This window comes from Eucalyptus grandis, chromosome 8 (assembly GCF_016545825.1).
Source record: "Eucalyptus grandis isolate ANBG69807.140 chromosome 8, ASM1654582v1, whole genome shotgun sequence".
NCBI classification, from domain to species: Eukaryota; Viridiplantae; Streptophyta; class Magnoliopsida; order Myrtales; family Myrtaceae; genus Eucalyptus; species Eucalyptus grandis.
This window is the reverse complement of record NC_052619.1, coordinates 55,125,550-55,149,233: the sequence shown is the minus strand read 5'-3', so window position 1 is coordinate 55,149,233 and position 23,684 is coordinate 55,125,550. Positions and strand designations below refer to the sequence as shown.

At 38.4% G+C, this 23,684-nt stretch overlaps 3 protein-coding genes across 3 annotated transcripts; all 3 read right to left on the bottom strand.

The window, feature by feature from the left end:
• Nucleotides 1–2,093: 2,093 nt before the first annotated feature.
• On the bottom strand, nt 2,094–9,434 carry LOC104415095 (acyl-CoA-binding domain-containing protein 6). Its single transcript, XM_039300961.1, has 16 exons — nt 8,917–9,434; nt 8,428–8,509; nt 8,214–8,351; nt 8,018–8,095; nt 7,777–7,881; nt 7,084–7,150; nt 6,937–6,998; nt 6,203–6,342; nt 6,003–6,129; nt 5,774–5,888; nt 5,133–5,221; nt 4,739–4,822; nt 4,274–4,621; nt 2,982–3,458; nt 2,841–2,900; nt 2,094–2,557 (listed from the first exon to the last, which is right to left on the bottom strand). Exons 1-16 carry the CDS (start codon nt 8,952–8,954, stop codon nt 2,477–2,479), a joined length of 2,091 nt encoding a protein of 696 aa, XP_039156895.1. The 5' UTR covers nt 8,955–9,434; the 3' UTR covers nt 2,094–2,476.
• Nucleotides 9,435–15,136: 5,702 nt separating this feature from the next.
• On the bottom strand, nt 15,137–15,803 carry LOC104415093 (monothiol glutaredoxin-S4). The gene has a single exon (XM_010026334.3). It carries the CDS (start codon nt 15,658–15,660, stop codon nt 15,334–15,336), a length of 327 nt encoding a protein of 108 aa, XP_010024636.2. The 5' UTR covers nt 15,661–15,803; the 3' UTR covers nt 15,137–15,333.
• Nucleotides 15,804–20,508: 4,705 nt separating this feature from the next.
• On the bottom strand, nt 20,509–21,230 carry LOC104415092 (monothiol glutaredoxin-S2). Its single transcript, XM_010026333.3, has one exon. The coding sequence runs from the start codon at nt 21,050–21,052 to the stop codon at nt 20,744–20,746; it is 309 nt and encodes a 102-aa protein (XP_010024635.2). The 5' UTR covers nt 21,053–21,230; the 3' UTR covers nt 20,509–20,743.
• Nucleotides 21,231–23,684: the final 2,454 nt, after the last annotated feature.

Genomic DNA, 23,684 nt, shown 5'->3' with positions numbered 1-23,684 from the left:
CTTCAATTTCCTGCACCTCTTGGGCGGTGTATATTCAACGTAGTCAAAACCAACCTTCTCGTGCAAGATCTTTGGCCATCAACTTCTCGAATCCGAGAATTGAGTGTTCAAATCGTTTTATTATACCTCAAATTCAAGAATTGAGATCAAGTCAAGTTCCCTTCAATCATCGATTGTCTGTTTAATAGCTAAGGTCTGCGATTGCTTAAAATTTCCAATTTGTTCACATCAAGCAACAATCAACGTGCCATCAATTTACTTCGCTATTATCGTGAGTATCAGATGCTCGTGTTGTAAGCTCCGATCACAATAAAATTAAACATAATTTCGATCGAGACTAGTGATATCTTGGGACATACCCTTCTTGGTCAAGCAAATGGGGACTTTCATGTTAAGAGAGAGAGAGAGTGATCACTGAAAGAGGTTATAGAAAGGTCAATTATCTTTTTGACTTAGGTGTTGAAACAAAGAGGGAGCATTTACTTATTAGCAAGGTTGGATGCAAAGGCATTTGGATCCATCCTTACTACAGAACCCCCCAACTCCCTCTAGGGCTCCAATCTTGTTAACGCAAAAGGTGTTGCACGCGTGATCCTGGCAATTGGGTAAATCATAATCCTTCATGCAGACCCGCCCCGTATACTTCGCCAGTATCACCTCACCTTCACGCCTCCCACCAGAAAAAATGAACAAAAAAAAAAAAAAAAAAACATGAGATTTTTACATAGTATATAGACAATAAGATAACGTCCTAATAATTGCAGTGCACATATCTAAAAGCATACATATCAGGAAGAGGAAGTCGCTAGGAAAAGAACGAGCACGAGGATTGCTGCAACTTGGAAGTCCTTCATCCTCCTTTGGTTTTTTTTTTTTTTTTTTTTTTTTTTTTTTTGGTTTGTTTATCGGGAGTTCAAAATTTTCTGTGTGAGATAGGAAATGTGGGGTGAATGGTGATATTTTTTATACTGAAAGGCATGGAGAGATATGCAACCAAGTATGGAAAGAAGCAACATCCATTGTATTGGGAAAGAAATTCAATTGGGGATTAACTTGCCTTTTTTCTCTTTTCCTTGCATCGAATGAAGTCTTGCATCCAGTGTATTTGGCAAAAAATTCAATTGGGGATTATTACCTTCCCTTTTCTCTTTTCCTTGCATTGAATGAAGTCCTTTCTACCACCTGGATGATGCTCATGACAGCCACGGTTGGCATTGGAATAATGGTGGCGTGTGGGCCGCGAGCTGTAATGGACAGCAAAGTGCTACTACGCAATACAAATTGCATAATTTAACCAATTTCAAATCTTCATGTTAAAATGTTTTTATTTCTTTTTTGGTTTCTTATTTATATAAATATCGTGTCTAAATTCTCGATTTTGGTTATAGTTTCACGAACATATTTTATGCATTGGAAGTGCTTGTGTGCCGTTGACACATAGCGAAGCAAACTAGTTATAAATTGAAATTTTTCAAATTTTAAAGGAAAAACAACACAAATGATCATTGAATATTTGGTTCAATGTACAATGTAGTCCCTAAAATCTTAAATTGTTGAAGGAAGAACCAAAGACCTTGTTGGTTTGTAAACCAATACCTATCTTGAGTCAATAATTTGGTGAAAATATCAGCAACTTGCGAAAAGACAGAACATAGTAATAAAGCGTGTTAGGTATTCTCTATTTAGCATTCTAATAAAAAGGTTTACCCGTACATTTTCTGTTACTTTACCTATTGCTCAAATGGTTATGCTGGTCTCGTTCCTAATTTTTCCAGTAAGCAACCATTTCAAGCGGAAATTTCCTTATTTCCTGTAACACCCCAAACTAAATCTAAGGAGGTTTGCAAAGTAATTGAAAAACAAATGCGGAACCCAAAAGAATAACCTTGTTAAAATTAGAGATCTCTTCATGGATTTTTACAAGACTTGCTGCTAGTTTAGCCTGCTTATTTATGAAAATAGAGATCTCTTCATGGATCTTTCCATGTTTAATGGCCTTCGAACTCTAATATAGCTGACCAAATTGCCCGCTCAAGGGGCACGTGTTCACCTGACGGCACCAATGCATCAGATCGTCCAAGTACTCTTTGATGTGAAGTAAATCCATGACCTGCTTTGAGTAAGAACCGATTCATGGTAAATCCGACATTTTCACATGAATATTACAAAGTTTGACACCTGCGCTAGAATTAGCCGGATCCACGCTTATTACCCACTAGATGAGTTGATTGATGATATATTACAACTTACCTAGAAGGCCACTACAACTGTTGAGTCATATATACAAAGGGCAGGTAGATCAAAGGATTTGTCTTTACATAGTCCTTCGCCAGATGTTCATAATCGTTCACCACTGCCTTACCAGGCAAGAGACTCAGCGGTCAAAGTGAGAACAGAATGGCCTGAAGGTTATTCTTCAGCTCGCTATGATGCCACCAAGAAAAATTTGTTCATTATTCTGACGGATGCTGTGCTGCTAAACATGGAAAGGTTTCCTCGGGGTGGGTGCCCTATTTTCTATAGATTGCAACCTCTGCTTGAGATGGAAAACTTCAACCTGCATCGTGAGTGGAAAATGAGGAGCAAAGACACAACATGAGTGCACTATTGACTAAAGAAAAACCGCCATTATGGGGGCCGGCATCAGCAGTTATATAATCCCGACATGATGGATTCAATCTGCTATATTACCTTTTCTACCAGGCAACTTTGTTTCTTAATTTAAAAAAATACAAATCCAAAGCCATTGAAAGCAATTCCTCCTCCACATAATGATATTCCTAGAAGTGAAAAAAGACTACTCTCATCAATACAAATTATAAAACGAATAAGAGCCATACCTGAAGCTGGAAAGTCCTAGCTCTTTCTCCTGCAAGGACTCCTCTAGTCGAGTGCAACTCCTAAAACAAACAACAAAGATGACATCAGAAGCGATTCTTCACAGATGACCACATCCCAATCGACAAGCAATTTATGCGCACCTTTTGAGTGTCATCCAAAACGGCCTTGAGAAAGGCTACATCATGTTCAAGCCTAACGTTGTCAGAGTGGACAATATTATTCAAACTGTTTGCTTCTTCCTGAGTAACCTCTAGATCAGCCAGCTTTTCCTTCAGCACCTCCATCTCCTTCATAGTGTCAGCCAATTTCTTATCCACCTCCTGTTTGGACTTGAGAATGGATGAGAAGCTTTTCTCAGTAGCTTCTTGGTTTGCTAATGCAGCCGCCAACTGTCCTTCCAGTATTCCATTTTTTCTGATAAGGGAGTCTATTTTTGTTTTGTATAACTGGCATATGCTTGAAGTAGAGGGAGGTGCTCCAACTTTACAATTAGTTTCCGCATATGCTAAATCATCATTGTTAACAGGAAGGCTATCATTTCCATTGATGCGGGGACTCAGGTTTTCATCTTCAAATGTCAAAGCCGTCTCTTCCCCAATGCTTTTACATTCTGTTGCCTGAAATCAAACACAATCATTCTCTCATTATTAGTCAAATTCAAACTCTAAAGTAACTGAACCACTTAAAGAAAGCAACGCAACTGTTCGGATACAATTGATGACATACTTCCTCAATATTGACAAGAAATCATCAGCAAACAATACTTCTGCAGTCTGCATGATTAGACCTAGTTCCACTCCTTTCTGTGAGTTTTTTCACTTAAAGATTAAAAATAAAGAAGAGGAAAAAGATACACAACAAACATTGCCAGGGGATTAATCCCAGAAGCCTGTTTAGAACACTTATATGGACCCCCATATCTCACTTAGTGCAATAAATACTTTGAAAACATGACAATGGATGAGAAGCACCCTCTATTGAGCAACATTGCACCATATCCTTCATATATAGTAGATGTACACTTTCCAAGCAAATTATAGAAGACACTGTGTAAGGCTTTCCCTTTCATGTGCTGACTTGACCACTTTGGTTCATCTTCCCAAAGATTAATAAGATATCAAAATACAAGAGTTGGCTGAAATGGGAAGACTTCCCAAGCTTCTGTTTTTACAAACTAGTGATTCATTTTCTCCTTCCCTTATCCATCCTTCTTGTGATTAAGGGTGTTATGGGTGCTGTTTTGTTAGAGTGGAGATGGTATGATTTCACAAGCATGGCTTGATAAATCTAGGTTTTGAGTTGCAAAAACTGCAATGTGAAATAATAACAACAATTAACCAAAAGATAAAGGCTTTCCGTTCAATGTAAGCACGAGTAATAAGCAAGAATGCAACACTTTCAACTTAAGCATTCCAGCGGTATTGCCACTGACCTGTAACGATGAACCTTCATCTTCAAGATGCTTAGCCACCTTTTGAGTCCTGCTATATTCTTCTTCATTACTAAACTGTTTCCGAAGTGAGACATTGCCAGAAGATGGATTTAAATCAATGAGTGTGGACTCCGACAATGATTTCCTGCCTGAACCATGTTGCTCTATGGAAGTTGCTAGATTTTGTCGAGCAACTGAATCAACTGAACGCTGTGAAGAACCATTGCTTAGTTGAGTAGCCAGACCTTTAGAAGATGAACGTCTCCCAAACAGTGCTCCAGCAGCCTTCTTGGCAACAGGTCTTTGGTCTATTGGACTCTCATTCTTATCCACATCTAGTACCTCAACCTGACAAAGAAGTTCAGAAATCAAAAGAAGCCCACCACTAACAGAAAGCAAGTGAAAAAACACACAGAAATCAGTGGAAGAATTGTTGGTTCCAAAAGGATTTAAAATTATCCTAACCTGATTTGATGGCTCTTTCTTGGTCCCCCCAAAAGCCACAAGAAAATCTTTTTCCTTGTGTCGTACAAGCACAAGGCTGAACCCCTGGAAGTTATAAATATTGTAAATAACAGGAACAGGCAATGTCAATGAAAAAAAAAGGTCACTCATGCCACAGGCTAGATATGTTATCGCAAAACAAACAGCATGCTGTATTTGTTCTGTGCTCTGTGAAGTATGAAAAGAGTACTTGGAATTATCATATGTCGGCATGGCACTGCCAATATACAGTGATATCTCCCAGCATTGAAGGGGTACAATTAGATAAGAGTTGAGAAAGAAGAAAAATAATTCAGGAATATCCTTCAGCACAAATCTTAGTTGAAGAAACAAGAAAAGGAAACATATATATCACCTTGTTGGTGGCAATGGAAGATGGGGGTGATGCAACAGCTACAGACCACTCCATTTTTAACACATCAAAGATCACTGTTTCTAAATGTCCTGGGGAAATTTGTTAAAGACATGGTCAATAAGCAAGAAGAGATAATAAGTTGACATTCAGAAACACCACTGAGAACTACTGAGAACTTCAATCTTATGTCTCTTTCTCCAATCCATTATTTAACCAAACTGATGCATGCTTGATGAATAGAGAGATCTTCAAAAGTTTCCCAGTGCCACACTTCCTGAGCGTTGTCATAAGTTGCTTAGAATGAAAAGAAAAAGCACCAATTTCATAGAATGTGACTAACATGAACAAAAAAAATATGAAAAAAGGTTGATGCTTCAAGTCACAAAAGGCTAGTTCTCAGGTTCTCTCATCCTCTAGTTAATACGTTGAGAAGCAATGTGGAGCCTTTCATTTTTTGTTGTATTTTTTGGGTCAGAAAAGTAATGTGGAGTTGAAAGAGTAAACTCTAATTGTTTTTGGGCCTAATCAGAATGGTTATAGTCTAGCTGGTCCAAACGTATTAAATGACTCAGCCAGTATGGTTTATGAAGTTTAAGAGTATTAGCATAGAGAAAAAGGTATCTCTAGCCAGTGATGCATACTTTTCTTCCTGCTCCCACCCCCCGCAATGTACCATTTTGTTCCACACAGAACTCCACAGCTACCAGCTCTTGGTGACGGATGGAAGCCTCGAATCTTGATTCTTGACCAAATCATCTAAAGAAAATAAGGTCAACCAAAAGCCCATGACTTTAAAAAAAAATATTTGAAGACAAGAATGCTTATATGAATTGAGTCTGGGACAACAGTAACTCAAAAGACTTAACACACCGTTTCAAAGTCTAATGAATACAAGTCATTCAATGTTCTCGATTTTGATGATCCTCCAAAAATAAAAAGATTTTTATCTTCATAAAGAGTAGCAACATGATTGGATCTTGGAGATGGTCCCGAACCCCTGCACATGTGTGAAATCTGGGTTATGACAAGAATGTGATGAACAGACCAGCAGAAAAAGGAATTTCACCTACGTGCAATGTAAAGGAAGCCATGTCAATGATTTCAGATCAAACATATGTAGATCATTTAGCTTTCTCCTTTTAGCATCTTCACCCCCAAAGAGGATTAAAACAGAATTTGCCTTGACCACAGAATGACCGCTACGAGAAACCTGCAATACAAATTGACTTTATCAAAAAAATATATATATTATATATATATATATATATCATCATCATGGACCTCCATAACTATATTTGAGGCCCCTTTGACAGATCAAAAAACAAAAGAACGGAATAGACTACAAGGTCAGGTAATTTACACAAGTAACTATTTCCTTAAGCGATATATACAGAATGACTATACTAATCGAGGCAACATAGTTTTAAAAACCACTTGTGTATTGCTCATATGATAGCATTAAACACCCTATGCAATAAATATGTATTTGTGCAAATAAGATGCCATCCAAACAAAAGTATAGTGACACACTTTTTAAGTAACACTAAAACAAGTTTTGGCTACCTAATTAAGATTTCTGATCATGTCATGACATCTATACTCAGATGTGAGCTCTTATCAAGGCAAACACGAGCAGGTGACATGCTTAATTCCAGGATGTATTCAAAAACAAATGGAAACAAGTAAGTGCAATGAACTATGCATTCAGCTGTTGCTGAGTTGATCAATCAAATCACCAACATCATCATCATCAAGGTGTGCAAAATTTAACCAAAGTAGTGTTCATTGAAGTAAACAGGTGTACCGGTACATCCCCTTTAGCTTCCATCAAAGACCAGCACTCTGTTTCAGTGTCGAACACCCACACTGTGAAGGACCAGTGCAGTAAACTCAGCACCAAGTGGAGAAAGGAAAAAGCACACGAGCATGATCAGTGAAATAAAGATCTTACCTGACAATTTATAAGTCCCTGGTTCAGTTTTCCCTCCAACTAGTAGCACCTTTTTCCCCCAAGAAACCTAGAAATGGTAAACAAATTTAAAATTTCATTAGTTCCCCATCCTTGAGGCAGATCCTTGTGAAACATTATCAAATTGCAATCCTCACTTACTGCTATGTTTTAGACTTCTGGAGGAGCCAGAAGCTGCCGAATTATTTACTTGCAAGTACTTTTTCCTTCCCATTGTTTAATTCTCAGTTTGCATGCTTTTTCATGCCCATTGCAAAATACGATGGACAATTTCTACTCAGACATTCTATCAGAGATTCTTCCTTTAAAGAACTTTTTCTTGGATATAGTCCCATTATCACTATAATGAACTTGGTTAGTTTCCAATTGTCAATTCATTACCCCTTGGGAAAAGCCAAGAAATTTCATGCAACTGTCTCCCATTAATTGTGCAGTAGTTCCAGTATTAAACTGTATTGGAGAGGGTTCAATCTGAAAAATCCTTCTATTACCAGAAAGGTTTTTCTCTTTGCAAATCTTATTTGTAAGCTTCCAGATAAAGTAAATAAAGGCAATTCTTACAATAAATAAACTAATCATATTAAACTGATTCAAATTACAAAACACAAAACAGAAGCGTCAATACTACAAGTGAGAAGAGGGATTGATAGCAGGTAGTATTAAAGCTGCTCATACCAGAGAGTGACCACGACATGCAGGAATTTTTAAAGGGAGACTGCTTGGTGACAGGTAAAGTTTCGAAGAAGCTGCAGTCCATGAAAATCTGTCAAAACGAAGTACCTGAACAGGGAAAACAGAACCTTTATTGCTCTCTGTAATAATTAGTAGATGGCAAAGTTGCATAAATTATATTGTTATCGTCACCCAATGAAGACATGATAGTCATCATGCAATCTTCAAGGAAATAATTTTGTACCTGAACATCATCTAGTAGGCCATTTCCAGATTCACCACCTACCACTATCATCTTGTTCTCAATTACTGTCGCCGCATGCTGCTTGTCCATAAAAAAGGGGAACATATAAATGGATTTTGGCTCCAGTGTTTGCAGATATAAGTTTAGTCAACAAAGTGCACCATAAAGGCAAGGTTAAAATTCCGTTAGATCTTACATTGAAACGAGGCATTGGCTTCTCCCCAGATATAGATAAAACCTTCCAATTCTCAGAGCTACTAATTTCAGGGGCAGAGGAAGGACTCTGCGAATCATTTTCATTGGAACAATCACTGGCAGGCACAGCGCCTTCATTCTGCAAATGGCAAATAAGCTCAGTTTCTTGCAGCCTTCCCCACGAATTCATATCTAAAATCAAGCTGGAACCTCACATTTTGATTGTTTCCGCGTTTTATTTGCCTCATAGGACTCCTAGTACCCTGCGTCGCGTCCGAAAGCTGCACCTTCTTGACCCTGTAACAACATGGTTATGACATTGCGAGCGAGCATAACCGACCTCATGCAACAAGTAATTTCTACTTCCAGTTTCTTCTAGTCTACACTCCATATACATGCTCTCGGGCAACCCAAAGGTATAGTCTCTCTTCCAAAGTTTTTACCACACATAAGAAGATAACCTCATCGAACAGGATCAGGATTACATCTACTTCAAGTTACTTCCTAATGCAATCACAAATGAATGAAGTTAATCATACCGACCGACGTTCGCAACTAACTCAAACCTTCTCGCAGAAAACTACCGACGAGTTTTCCACAGTAAGCAAAAACTTCCAACTGCCAAAGCAAAATCGAAACAGCGACGCACAACAACCGCGAAAGCACGAGAAAACGGAAAGCAACGTCCGTACGACGCGCATTACCTCCCGATCTTCATCCTCCGGCGCGAGATTCCGAACATCTTTTCCTCCTCCTCCTCAAGAGCTCGAACCGCGAGGACCTCTAAACCGAATCTCGGCACCACCGACACATCCACCCACTCCAGAAGCTCGAAGCTCGAAGCTCGAAGCTCGAACCTAGACCAGCGTCGGCACGACGAATCCCCCCCACCCCGGCCGGAAACCAACGCTCTCTCGGACCGGTGGAAGACGCGAGCTACCTCTTCGGAAACCTTCGTCGTCGTCGCGCGACGGCGAGGTCACTCCCTCAGAGAACGAGCGAGCGGCGAAGGAGGACGCGAGCCAGGATCCAGCGATCCGCTCGTGCGTTCGCGCACCGTACGGCCGACGGCGGCGACGGAGCTCGGCGAGCGGCGAGCGGCGGCGGCGGCGACAATGGGGCAGGCCTCGGTGGTGGTGATGGTAGTGGCGACTGGTGAGAGAGTCGAGGTGCGTGAGTGAGCTGGGAGAGTAGAAGCAACGGACAGGAGATGACGGATCGTCGTCCCCTTCGTTGCTAACACTGGTTTTGGCGTTTTCTGCTTTTCGTTTCTTATTTTATTATTAAATTAAAAAAAACTTCGCTACGCTTTCTCGCTATTATTAAAATAATAGATTACTGTGAGTAAAAATTTCGTAGGAATTGATTTTATAATAATTTATTATTTAATTTTTTTATAATTTCGTACAAATTATTGTTTTTAATAAATTAAAAACTGTCGAAGTTCGTACTTACACGAGCATTATTTCAGAAGAAAGGCAAAAGGGCGAAAGGGTAATTATGAGAAGACTCCCTCAATTACTTTTCGAGTTTTTAAGCTCTGCTTCGGTTTTATGAATTTTAAAATGCAATGATTGGCTTCGAGCTTTTTCTTTCTTTTCTTTTTTTTTTTAAGAGGTTTTTAGATCAATTCAAATTATGTTGTGTATACTTAGAATATGTTTGATAACGCTTCTATTTCGAAAATTAATTTATTTTCAAAATAGTTTTTTTTTTTTCTATTATCCAAAATAATTTTCAATAAAATAACGCATTTTGTAACTATATAAAATTTATATTCTTGAAATGGAAAAAGAATAAGAATGAGTTTGATATAATTCATAAAAAATTTGTAACATAAATTTTTTAAAATTTTTTAAGATTTTTCTTTTCTTATTTGTCCCCCCTTGCCCCCTATCGCTCCCACCGCTAATTGATCGCACTCAATCGCAACCGTCAGCAATTGGTCAACCATGCCCAATCAACAATAGCCAATTAATAGCGGTTTGCAGTAGTGATCGATGGTCGACTAGCAGTAGTGGTCGACCGCCAATCACCGCCGGCAATGGGCCGCTAGCCAAGGGGTTAGTCAAGGCCAAGGAGGATAAAAAGAAAAAATAACATATTTGTAGAAATTGTTCATGGAAATAAAAAAAAATTACTTTTTCTATTTTTTATTTCCGTTTCAAATCTATTTCCCAGTCACTTTTTTTCAATTCGGGGAATAGAAAATTAATTGATACTATTAAACGAATTTATATTCTTTTTTATCTAGAGAAAAATAAAAGAACGGGAACATTGCCAAATAGGCCCTTAAAAAGTGAGCAACGAATATGGACATGGAAACCTTTTATTTATATCAAGTTTGGATAACAAATTTTTCCAATCGCGAGATCCTGTATTTTACAAGACTAAATCGATCTCAAAATCATCCCACTATTGAAAACTTGAAACTCATTATATCCTAATAAGATTTGAGCTCGATGGACCTAATATTATAAATATTTCAAAATTAATGGGCCATCATGATTAGTTTAAATTTAATCAAAAAAATTGTGGCCTTCGTGCTCCTATTTTTTTGTATGATCGTGGTACTCCCCCAATTTCAGGACCCTTGAGCTACAACGGCGATCCAGTTAGGATGGAAGTAGAGTGTGCAAATCCTACAAAATTCGTAAAAGTATATGTTTGTATTGTTTGAAATAACTAATCGAAGAAAAAAAATTTTATCATTAATAATAATTTATTTCAAAACATTTTTATGAATAATTAAAGAATTTTCTTGTTCATCCATTTGATAATCCATACAAACAACTATTTTTAAGAAATGTATTCTGAATCATTTATATTTTGTGGAACAAAAGCATCGTCAGTGCAAAGAAGAGCTGATTAAATTTATCAAATATGTTTAATGACTAGACTAAAAAATCAGTCGTTGATGAGAGGATAATGGCACACCAATGTGAGTCAAAAGGGCTAAAAGTGCACTCGAACCTTTTATTCAAAATAAACCTTAATGGCCACCATTCCTACACAAATAAAGGAAAGGAAGGGAGTTTGATTTCCCATTTTATCAGTGGGGCTGAGAATGAAAACATTTTAGTTTTATATGTGGAATTTGACTGGAGATAGATTAAAAGTCTTAGGATGAGTCAAGGATTAGAGCAGAAGAGACAAAAATAAAATTTATTCAAAGTAACTATTCCGGTAAATTAGGAAAGGGGGGGAAAATGTAAGATAATTCAGTTGTGATTACTACACTTTTCACATGAGCTTGACCTGATATTACCGACATCTTTTTTCCCCCTGTTTCATCCGTGGGAGGCGGCGGGGTCCACCTCGACTTAAAAGGCGGCGAAATGTGACCGTTGAATGAGAGATGGGGGGATGGGTCGGGTACAGCACTGTGCCCCAGGCAGGACGAGGACGGAAGAGGCGAGGCGGAGGACGGAGGGTCCCGACAAGATTTGCATTAAATTCGGGCGGTTTCGGCGGGGCCAGGCTCGGGCGCTGCCTGCTGCCTTTTGGGGCTCTTTTGTCTTTTTACGGGTTCCCACCTTTTTTTATTATTATGGGACTTGCGTTGGGGGGCGAGTGGGTCCCCGGGTCTCATCAGGATCGGCCCCCCTTCCCCTTCCTCTCCGCCACGCGCTTCCACAGACGGTGCGATGCACGCGCGCCTCCCCTCCCCACTCCAGTTTGGGCTTTTTTGTTTTCTACCGTGATTTGGATTGAATTGAATTGGATTGAAAAAGTGTATCACGTGAAAAATAGTTCAATTCATTTATGCAATACTATTTCACCGAAATTACTCCTGTAACGAAATATTTTTACCAAAAGTTTCTCAGTAGATTTTAAAGGGGACAATAATTATGTGCTGACTTTGAATAGATATCTCATATAATATTAAATTTAAGTTCTTTGATGCAAATAATCCTGTACAATTTTGGGATAAGTTGGAATTTATTAACAACAAGGCTCACGGGTTACAAAATCGGATATGAACTACGCCGGAATTCAATCGACAATGCAAGTAGAAAATAGCAAAACACAATACTGAAATTTAATTGACAATAATGTATCAAGATAATGAGATACAATGTTGGAATTTAATCAAAAACAATGTACTAAGATAGTAAGATACAATACTGAAATTTAATCAACAATATGCACTATAATATAGAAACATTGGAACCTAATCGACTAAGGAAATTTGAATTCTACAGCCAAAGAAATCAAAGTGTCATACTAGAAAGTATAAAGATAAAAGAATAGCGTTTTGATTAATTTGTCAGGAGGTTTTTTGTTGAATGATTGGTGGTTTTTATAATGAAACTTGGTAACCGCTTTGCCGTCGCGTATCCTTTAGCAATTGCTTTTAGCTTTGTCCATGTTACTTTTTTCTCGCAACTCGCTTCACCATTTCTCATATAACCATCTTGATCATGCTCCAGGGGTTATATGGCTATCGATGACTATTCCATGGTCGGGTCTTCAAATAACAACTGCTCTTTCATAATGCACACCTTTAATGCCTACTATCCTGGCGTCTTAGGTAACGTTTAAAATGTTCTTATTGAAAAATTTGCCACCAGAACTTATTCGGGTGACCACCAATTGTCCATTATCGTAATTTTAACAACTAGACATGTGGCATCTTCTTATATTGCCATCAATCACTTGGCAGTTATCCTTGTGCTCGTTACATATATCAATTACTACTCATGTGATATGTATGTGATTGCAACCTATTTTCATTACATGTTCCCCTTTATCACTAGCACATGATGACATTATCAATTTTGGGTGTCAATAAATACAAATCTAACGATATATCCGACCTATATTACTAAAACACTTACATACTTAACACAATTTAGGAAAACTTGTATGCAAACTAGGGTGAGAGCACCAAATGAGTGAGCATGAGACCAAGTGAGGGCGGGAAAGAGTTATAAGATAAGTTGGGTCTGATAAATTATGAATTCATTCCACACCTTTTATTTTAGGTCATGCCGTTCCAAATTCATTTATGATCAATTAATTAAAGGGTTAATACCATGAAAAACCCCAAATTAGTACATTTGTGACAAATTTACCCAAATTATTTTTTTGACTACCAAAATCCTCAAACTGGTATACATTTGATAAATTTACCCAAAACTGGTACACTTGTGATAAATTTACCTTATGTTAGTTTTCGTTAAATTTTACTGTCAAATTATTAAGTTAAATGACACGTAACAATTGACCGTATACCAATTTGGGATTTTACGCTTCACTTGTCACAATTTACAATTTTTGTGATATTAATCAAATTTAGTGGAAAAGTATATTTGTTACAAATTTACTAGTTTTGGGTTTTTTGTGGTCGAATAAATTAGTTTGAGGTAAATTTGTCATAAATGTATCGGTTTATGGTTTTTTATGGTCAGTTAAGGTAAATTTGTCACAAATATACCAATTTGGAGTTTTCGTAGTAAAAAAAAATAGTTTTTGATAAATTTATCATAGATGTACCAGTTTAAGATTTTTCAGGTATTGACCCTTAATTAAATATAACTAACTCGTATATTGAGCCCCAGACCCATTTTGATGAGACTAGATTGGACCTTTGTGAGTGCTCTGAGTAAACATATGAGTTCAAACCATTTAGAAGGGAATGCTAGGTTAAACACCACTAAGTAAGATCAATATGTGGGGATGGGAATGTCGCAATTCTATTTGTATCTTTCTCTGATGAACGTATGGATAATATTTGGACGATCGAGACATTTCTTATTGAATAGACCCGGTGATTATAATGGCATAACGATGGATAAGTGCCGTGATCAGTCTTTGATCAAGACGAGTCGGCCCTCGATCGCTCAGATCGTGCACGAGTCCAAGCTGTGTAGGGGTCATTTTCTTTAAACACATGGATTTTTCTCGTTTTAAACAAGGGTTCGTTCTCGTTTTGCTTGTGTTTTTGAAGTGGCGCCACTTCGAATTCAGGATGAACGGCTTAGACAAAGATTCTTTTAGGGGGTTTTAACTTTATTCAAGACCTTTTCTTTTTTATCTTGAGCTGTCCTAATCTTGTACACTACTCCTGCAGTTTTTTTGTTCATCGGTACGGTCGAGTAGACAAAACGTTTGTTGATAAACAATCCGAATCTATTGCTTGCTTACGAACAGAATACTCAGCGGAGGAACTTATCCTCGCATTCCCTCGGCATCGGAATATGGCTTGCTCGAGCCGACTGATGTACTGCTTGCGAACGAGGATGGCATGAGTGAAAAGGTTTTCAGGCCGGGACCATCGGCGCAAATGGTTTTGCTAGAGCACTCGATAACAATGTCAATCCAAAATTGGCAAGGTCAAAATGGCACGGAATGACAATACCTTTTTTTTCACTGCACTTTGGTTCCATGATTCAATCATTAGGCATAATCCAATTTATGTACCGCAAAATATTAAGGAGGTCGCTCGGTGAGGTGATGCTGCAGCTGAGCAGATGCTCCTAGACAAACCAAATAAACCCTAAACCAGAATCGTAACCCAATACATCCTCCCCTTTCTCTCTCATATCCATGGTCGCCCCTGTGACTTTACCAGTCACCACAGTCGATACGAAGCCGCTGTTCCAGCCGCACTGCCCCTGCCACAAAAGCCATCGCCGCCGCCGCCGCCGCTGCAACGTCCTCCTCTCCGTATCTAAGCACGAGTCAGCGTTTGATGCCATTGGAAAACCCACCAATGTTATCGAGCTAGCTAGAGTTCGGTTGGGTTACAGACAGAGGGGCGAGGAGCAACGCGACTCGACTCGACAGCACCGATTCTTTTCACGCCTATTTATGAATTGGGACATCTCTCGTCTTCCATCGATGTGGACTTTCTTAATTAGACACGCCAAATGCAAACATATCTCTTTATGGATTCTTTCTTTTTGGCCACGAATACACATTACATCATCTCGCTAGGGAGACTTAAATAGTCATCCATAAAGTAACTTTAAACTCGATTTTATTGGCTAAAGAGAACTCGTTACAGCAAAACATGAGCTCACAGGTGATTTAATTAGGATAAGATCATATGGAAGTTAGTACATAGCGAAGATAAAAAGGGTCGCAAAACCAGCTAGTAGAACAACTAGTGGTCCTCAAAACTCTTGTGGCTCGAAATCGCGCTTATTGTTAGCCTGCGTGCGGCAGGTGGTTAAGGACCGGTTGAGGTGGAGACTCGTGACCTCGTTGATCCCCCCCACCAGCTCACCGCCGATGAACACAGCGGGCACGGTAGGGCTGCGACCCAGCCTGGAGAGGGCCTGCTCTATCTCCTGCCCCCTGGGGATCTCGTCCAGCTCGTGAACCACCGGGTTGACCCCGAACTCGCGGAAGAGCATCTTGACGGTGTGGCACATGCAGCAGGAGCTCCGGCTGAAGATCACCACCGGCCTCTCCAGCACCATTCTGTTGATTCTATCCATTGGGGAAAAGGCACAAGCTAAGTGATGCTCAAATGCACCGAACGACTCGAGATTGATAGTCCTCACTATCTCGACAACAGAAGGCGAAATGTGAAGGAGAATTCGAAATGCGAGGTTGCAAATCTAAAGGAAAACGAAGGGGGGGAGAGAGAGAGAGAGAGAGAGCAAATGCTTGAGCTTGTGAGAGATGATGGATGAGTTTTGATGAGTTCTCGTTGATGATTGGGAGCTTATTTATACTGGGTTCGAGGGGGGTTAAAGGATTTGGATTGGCTCGGCTTGGCTAGGGGAAAAAAGGGGTCGATAGTTGAAGGAGAATGAGAATGTCCTAGATTTTGCCATATATCGCATGATCATTTTTGACAACGATTTTCATGCTGCGAATAGAGATAAAGTAAGTTCTTGCACGATGACGATTCTCTTCTTACGGAAAAGCTAGGGGCGTGTCCTTTATACGGCTTACCCTTTTTTTTTTCGTCATGTTGTTCGCTTCACATTGTCTTTCATCACTGTCATTTCAATTTTTTTTTTATTATATTATCATTGCACTAACTTTGAAGGGCGGAAAAGTTTTCCAGCCTTTAATTTGTGCATCGATTCTATCTCGGGGTCTGAGGTTATGGGTAGTCTCTTTTTGTCCGACATCTTTGATTGATTATAACTATGGTTATATATACATATATATATATATACTTAGATTAATAATCCTAGTTAACATAGAGAAATAAGTGTGTGCTTCATATACTTTACATTACAAGGAAAGACAAAGTCACGAGTGATATGAGGCTACATAAATCCATGGTTTCTCCTATGCAGTTATAATTTAACATTATTATCTTAAGTTGATACATCTATCCGTAGACTTAATCAATTAGAGATACAATGTAACCTGAGATTACACATAATCACTAGCACCCATGAGAAAAAGTTTAAGTAATATATAATACATACACAGTTTTTATCTTTAAGCAAGATTACTTGCATGTCGACAATGTTTATGAGATAAAACCCATAGTTTTATGCATACTATCAGTCTTATTTTCATGGAAAAACTTGTGTTCTCTAGACTCAAATGAATGATAATTTTTATTTCCTACTCTTATGTTCAATTATAGAGTTTAGTGTGATTTCTTGAAATTTTTATTGAACTTCTAAGGAATAATGAAGTGGTAACTTATGTTTGAATTTGGATTTTTCATTCACGAACCAATTAGAGTCATATATGATCTTAACATGATAAAAAATGGAATGGTAAGATTGAACACACTATTAATTAACTTGCTTATCACCATAATAAAACTTAAACCCGACATTATTAAAAATCAAAAGATTTCTTTCTATTATTATTATTATTATTATTATTTTATTATTATTATTATTATTTGAACATCTAGAAGAAGAACTATAGAAGTACGAATATGCAATTGCAAGTTGCATCTATAAAGTGAGATCTTAAGGACAAAAAGGTGTCGGTAATAAGTCTTTTTCCGGTGCAATTATTATCAATGTTAATAGGGCTTTTTCTTGCGATGTATCTGTCTCGGTGGCATCTCCTGAGTCGGAGAAGGGAAAATGGGATTCATCCACTCGGGACCGAAATGCACAAGACTCTTTTATTCTATTCTTGAAAAAGAAATTGCAAAAAGAAACGCTAGTGAAATGATTTTTCTTTGGTGGGATTTTCAAAAAATTTGGTACCGATATCTATTTCATGAGAAAGAGGAGGAGGAAGAAAAATAGATGGCAATCCCACGTCCTGAAGCTCAGTTTTGCCAAAACATGCGTGGGACAACATAGTTTTCTTCCTTAAAAATTACAATACCGATTTATTCAAACACTTATATAGAGTCAATCTATTTTTATTTGTAACAATTAATATTAGAGCTTTTATATATTAATTTTTTGTCTTTTTTTTTCCTTATTTTTTTTCCTATCAAGTGAAGCCAGAGAATTTTCGGCAGTTTTGTGCACCTACCGTCACAAAAAACAGTTGTCCAAATTGAAAAAGGAGATAGATGTCATGAGGTCCCCAATTTTATCTTCTTTTACTTCCGTTCTTGAATATGTGCTTTGGTTTTGCTTTCTAGTTGTGATTTTGATTGAATTGGATTGGATGGACTAGTGTATCACGTAAAAAATAATTCGATTCAAATTGACAAATTTTCATGGAATACTATTTCGTCGGAATTACTCCTGTAATAAAATATCTTTCACCAATAGTTGCTTATTGGTTTTTGAAGGGGACAAGAATCATGTACTGACTTCGGACAGAGGTTATCTCATGCAACATTAAATTTAAGTTCTTTGACGCAAACGATACTGTACAATATTGGGCTAAGTTGGAATTTATTAACAACAAGCTCACAAGTTACGAAATTGGACAAAAACTATATCGGAATTCAATCAATGACACAAATAGAGGATGGTAGAACACAATACCGGAATTTAATCAACGACAATGTATCAAGATAATGAGATACAACATTGGAATTTAATCAATGACAATGCACTAGGATAGTAAGATACAATATTGAAATTTAATCAACAATTATGCACGATAATATAGACACACGTTGGAACCTAATCGACTATGGAAATTTGAATTCTACAGCTAAAGAAATTCATACTAGAAAATATAAAGATAAAATAATAATATTTTGATTAATTTGTCAAGAGGTTTTTTGCCAAATGATTGGTGGTATTTATAATGAAACTTAGTAACCACTTGGCTGTCGTGTATCCTTTAGTAACCACTTTTGGCTTTGTCCATGCTACTTTTTTCTTGCAACTCACTTTTCTCACATAACCATCTCGATCATGCTCTGGGGTTAAATGGCTATCGATGACTTTTCCATGGTTGGGTCTTCAATTAGCAATTGCTCTTTCATAATGCACACCTTTAGTAGCTACTATCTCAATGTCTTAGGTAATGTCTAAAGTGTTCTAATTGATAAAATTGCCACCAGAATCTATTTGGATGACCATCAACTGTCCGTCCGTTGTTATAGTTTTAACAAGTGAACATGTGGCATCTTCTTATATTGTCATCAATCATTAGGTAGTTATCCTTGTGCTCATCGCATATATCAATTACTACTCACATGATATGTACGTGATTGCAACCTGTTTTTATTACATTTTCCCTTGTCACTAGCACGTGATGACACGATCAATGTTGGGTGTCAATAAATACAAATCTAATGATACATACTCGACTTGATTCATATTACTAAAACACTTATATATTTAGCACAATTTATGAAAACTTGTATGCAAACTCGGGTGAAAGCACTAAATGAGTGAGCACGAGATCAAGGAAGAGTGAAAAAGAGTTATAAAAAATGGGTTGGGTCTGATAAATTATGAACTCATTCCACACCCATTTTTATTTTAGGCGTTGCCATTCCAAACTTATTTATGATCCATTAATTGAATATAACTAACTCACATGGTGAGCCTCGGACCCATTTTGATGGGACTAGATTGGATCCTTGTGAGTGCTCTAAGTAAACACGAGTTTTGAAGGGAATGTTAGATTAAACACCACTAAGTAAGATCAATACATGAGGACGGGGATGTCGCAATTCTATTTATATCTTTCTCTGATGAAAGTATGTATAATATTTGGTCGATCGAGACATTTCTCATTGAATAGACCCGGTGAGTATAATGGCATAACGATGGATAAGTGCCGTGATCAGTCTTTGATGAAGACGAGTCGGTCCCTCGATCGCTCAGATCGTGCACGAGTCCAAGTCGTGTAGGGGTCATTTTCTTTAAACACATGGATTTTTCTCGTTTTAAACAAGGGTTCGTTCTCGTTTTGCTTGTGTTTTTGAAGTGGCGCCACTTCGAATTCAGGATGAACGGCTTAGACAAAGCTTCTTTTAGGGGGTTTTAACTTTATTCAAGACCTTTTCTTTTTTATCTTGAGCCGTCCTAATCTTGTACACTACTCCTGCAGTTTTGTTGTTCATCAGTACGGTCGAGTAGACAAAACGTTTGTTGACAAACAATCCGAATCTATTGCTTGCTTACGAACAGAATACTCAGCGAAGGAACTTATCCTTGCATTCCCTCGGCATCGGAATATGGCTAGCTCGAGCCGACTGATGTACTGCTTGCGAACGAGGATGGCACGAGTGAAAAGGTTTTCAGGCTAGGACCATCGGCACTAATGGTTTTGCTAGAGCACTCCATAACAATGTCAATGCAAAATTGGCAAGGTCAAAATGGCACGGAATGACGATACCTTTTTTTTCATTGTACTTTGGTTCCACGATTCAATCATTAGGCATAATCCAATTTATGTACCGCAAAATATTAAGGAGGTCGCTCGGTGAGGTGATGCTGCAGCCGAGCAGATGCTCCTAGACAAACCAAATAAACCCTAAACCAGAATCGTAACCCAATACATCCTCCCCTTTCTCTCTCATATCCATGGTCGCCCCTGTGACTTTACCGGTCACCACAGTCGACATCGAAGCCGCTGTTCCAGCCGCACTGCCCCTACCACAAAAGCCATCGCCACCACCGCCGCCGCTGCAACGTCCGCCTCTCCGTTTCCAAGCACGAGTCAGCGTTTGATGCCATTGGAAAACCCACCAATGTTATCGAGCTAGCTAGAGCTCGGTTGGGATACAGACAGAGGGACAAGGAGCAATGCGACTCGACCCGACAGCACCGATTCTTTTCACGCCTATTTATGAATTGGGACAGCTCTCGTCTTCCATCGATGTGGACTTTCTTAATTGGACACGCCAAATGCAAACATATCTCTTTATAGATACTTTCTTTTTGGCCACGAATACACATTACATCATCTCGCTAGGGAGACTTATATAGTCATCCATAAAGTAACTTTAAACTCGATTTTATTGGCTAAAGAGAACTCGTTACAGCAAAACGTAAGCTCACAGGTGATTTAATTAGGATAAGATCATAAGATCATATGGAAGTTAGTACATAGCGAAGATAAAAAGGGTCGCGAAACCAGCTAGTAGAACAACTAGTGGTCCTCAAAACTCGTGTGGCTCGAAATTGCACTTATTGATAGCCTGCGGGCGGCAGGTGGTTAAGTTGATCAGACCCACATGGCTCCGGCCTGTATCAGCCTTGGGATCAGGGACCGGTTGAGGTGGAGACTCATGACCTCGTTGGTCCCCCCCACCAGCTCCCCGCCGATGAACACAGCCGGCACGGCAGGGCTGCGGCCCAGCCTGGAGAGGGCCTGCTCTATCTCCCGCCCCCTGGGGATCTCGTCCAGCTCGTGAACCACTGGGTTGACACCGAACTCGCGGAAAAGCATCTTGATGGTGTGGCACATGCAGCAGGAGCTCCGGCTGAAGATCACCACCGGCCTCTCCAGCACCATTCTGTTGATTCTATCCATTGGGGAAAAGGCACAAGCTAAGTGATGCTCAAATGCACCGAACGACTCGAGATTGATAGTCCTCACTATCTCGACAACAGAAGGCGAAATGTGAAGGAGAATTCGAAATGCGAGGCTGCAAATGTGAAGGAAAACGAAGGGGGGGAGGGAGAGAGAGCAAATGCTTGAGCTTGTGAGAGATGGTGGATGAGTTTTGATGAGTTCTCGTTGATGATTGGGAGCTTATTTATACTGGGTTCGAGGGGGGTTAAAGGATTTGGATTGGCTCGGCTTGGCTAGGGGAAAAAAGGGGTTGATAGATGAAGGAGAATGAGAATGTCCTAGATTTTGCCAAATATCGCATGATCATTTTTGACAACGATTTTCACGCTGCGAATAGAGATAAAGTTCTTGCACGATGACGATTCTCTTCTTACGGAAAAAGCTAGGGGCGTGTCCTTTGTACGGCTTTACCATTTTTTGTTATCGTCATGTTGCTCGCTTTACATCGTCTTTCATTACTGTCATTTCAAATTTTTTTTTTTTTTTTATTATCATTGCACTAATTTTGAAGGGCGCAATAGTTTTCCAGCCTTTAATTTGTGCATCGATTCTATCTCAGGGTCTGAGGTTATGGGTAGTCTCTTTTTGTCCGATATCTTTGATTGATTATATCTATGGTTATATATACATATATATACATACATATATATATATATATATATAATATATATATATACTTAGATTAATAATCCTAGTTAACATAAAGAAATAACTGTGTGCTTCATATATACTTTACATTACAAGGAAGGACAAAGTCATGAGTGATATGAGGCTATATATATAATCCATGGTTTCTCCTATGCAGTCATAATTTAACATTATTATCTTAAGTTGATACTCTATCCGTCGACTTAATCAATTAGAGATACAATGTAACTTGAGATTACACATAATCACTAGCACCCACGAGAAAAAAGTTTAAGTAATATATAATACATACGCAGTTTTTATCTTTAAGCAAGATTACTTGCATGTCGACAATGTTTATGAGATAAAACCCATAGTTTTATGCATACTATCAGTCTTATTTTCATGGAAAAACTTGTGTTCTCTAGACTCAAATGAATGATAATTTTTATTTCCTACTCTTATGTTCAATTAAAGAGTTTAGTGCGATTTCTTGAAATTTTTATTGAACTTCTGAGGAATAATGAAGTGGTAACTTATGTTTGAATTTGGATTTTTCATTCATGAACCAATTAGAGTCATATATGATCTTAACATGATAAAAAATGGAATGGTAAGATTAAACACACTATTAATTAACTTGCTTATCACCATAATAAAACTTAAACCTGCCGTTATTAAAAATCAAAAGATTTCTTTTTATTATTATTATTATTTGAACATCTAGAAGAAGAGCTATAGAAGTACGAATATGCAATTGCAAGTTGCATCTATAAAGTGAGATCTTAAGGACAAAAAGGTGTCGGTAATAACTTTTTCCGGTGCAATTATTATCAATGTTAATGGGGCTTTTTCTTGCAATGTATCTATCTCGGAGGCATCTCCTGAGTCGGAGAAGGGAAAATGGGATGCATCCACTCGGGACCGAAATGCACAAGATTCTTTTATTCTATTCTTGAAAAAGAAATTGCAAAAAGAAACGTTAGTAAAATGATTTTTCTTTGGTAGGATTTTCAAAAAAATTGGTACCAATGTCTATTTCATGAGGAGGAGGAGGAAGAAGAAGAATAAATGGCAATCCCACGTCGAGAAGCTCTGTTTTGCTAAAACATGCATGGGACAAAATAGTTTTCTTCCTTAGAAATTACAATACTAATTTATTCAGACACTTATATAGAGTCAATCTATTTTAATTTTTAACATATTAATATTAGAGCTTTGATATATTAATTTTTTGTCTTTTTTTTTCCTTATTTTTTTTCCTATCAAGTGAAGCCAGAGAATTTTCGGCAGTTTTGTGCACCTAGCGTCACGAAAAAGAGTTGTCCAAATTGAAAAAGGAGATAGATGTCATGAGGTCCCCAATTTTATCTTCTTTCACTTCCGTTCTTGAATATGTGCTTTGTTTTTGCTTTATTTATACATTGGATTTTGAGTCTTCAATACAGCACCGCGCGTGCATGATCATCAATGTATATGAGTGGCAAGAGTTTGGCCAAGAAAATTAAAGCAGCTTGAAATGACTCGTGTAGGAGTAATCGCAGCTCTTTATATCAAATGTCCTTTTGACACGTCCCTCTCCCGACATCCCTGAAACTATCTATGGCAAGATTGTATTGCAACCCACATCAGCTCGACCTCAAGCTTGTGGTTCAAAGACGTTGAGGCCAGTCATGAGTTTCTGTGATGAGCTCGCGAGCCCACAAGCGACATGGCAAAGCTCGGCCATGGCTGCTCAATCAAGGTCGTTCGATCTCATTTTGGCCTTGAGTTGGCATGGCTACCGTTGACCACTGTCGACGAACTCCGACGGTGTAACAGAGGCATTCATGATGGAGAGGAGGGGGGGAGTGTGTGTTGGTGAGAGATGCAATTTGAATTCCATTGCAAAAAGTAAGGATGAATTGTAGGTTTTGAAATGTGACTATGGTATCTAATATAAGGTAAAATCGAACATGGTTTT

Excerpts from the sequence above, each read along its gene's own strand:
- LOC104415093 (XM_010026334.3), bottom strand. The coding sequence starts at position 15,660 with ATGGATAGAATCAACAGAATGGTGCTGGAGAGGCCGGTGGTGATCTTC.
- LOC104415095 (XM_039300961.1), bottom strand. The coding sequence starts at position 8,954 with ATGTTCGGAATCTCGCGCCGGAGGATGAAGATCGGGAG. Across the intron at positions 6,999-7,083 it reads AGGGACTTATAAATTGTCAG|TGTGGGTGTTCGACACTGAA; the intron begins GTAAGATCTTTA and ends GGTCCTTCACAG. Across the intron at positions 5,222-5,773 it reads GGGTGGGAGCAGGAAGAAAA|GACATTTAGAAACAGTGATC; the intron begins GTATGCATCACT and ends AAATTTCCCCAG.
- LOC104415092 (XM_010026333.3), bottom strand. The coding sequence starts at position 21,052 with ATGGATAGAATCAACAGAATGGTGCTGGAGAGGCCGGTGGTGATCTTC.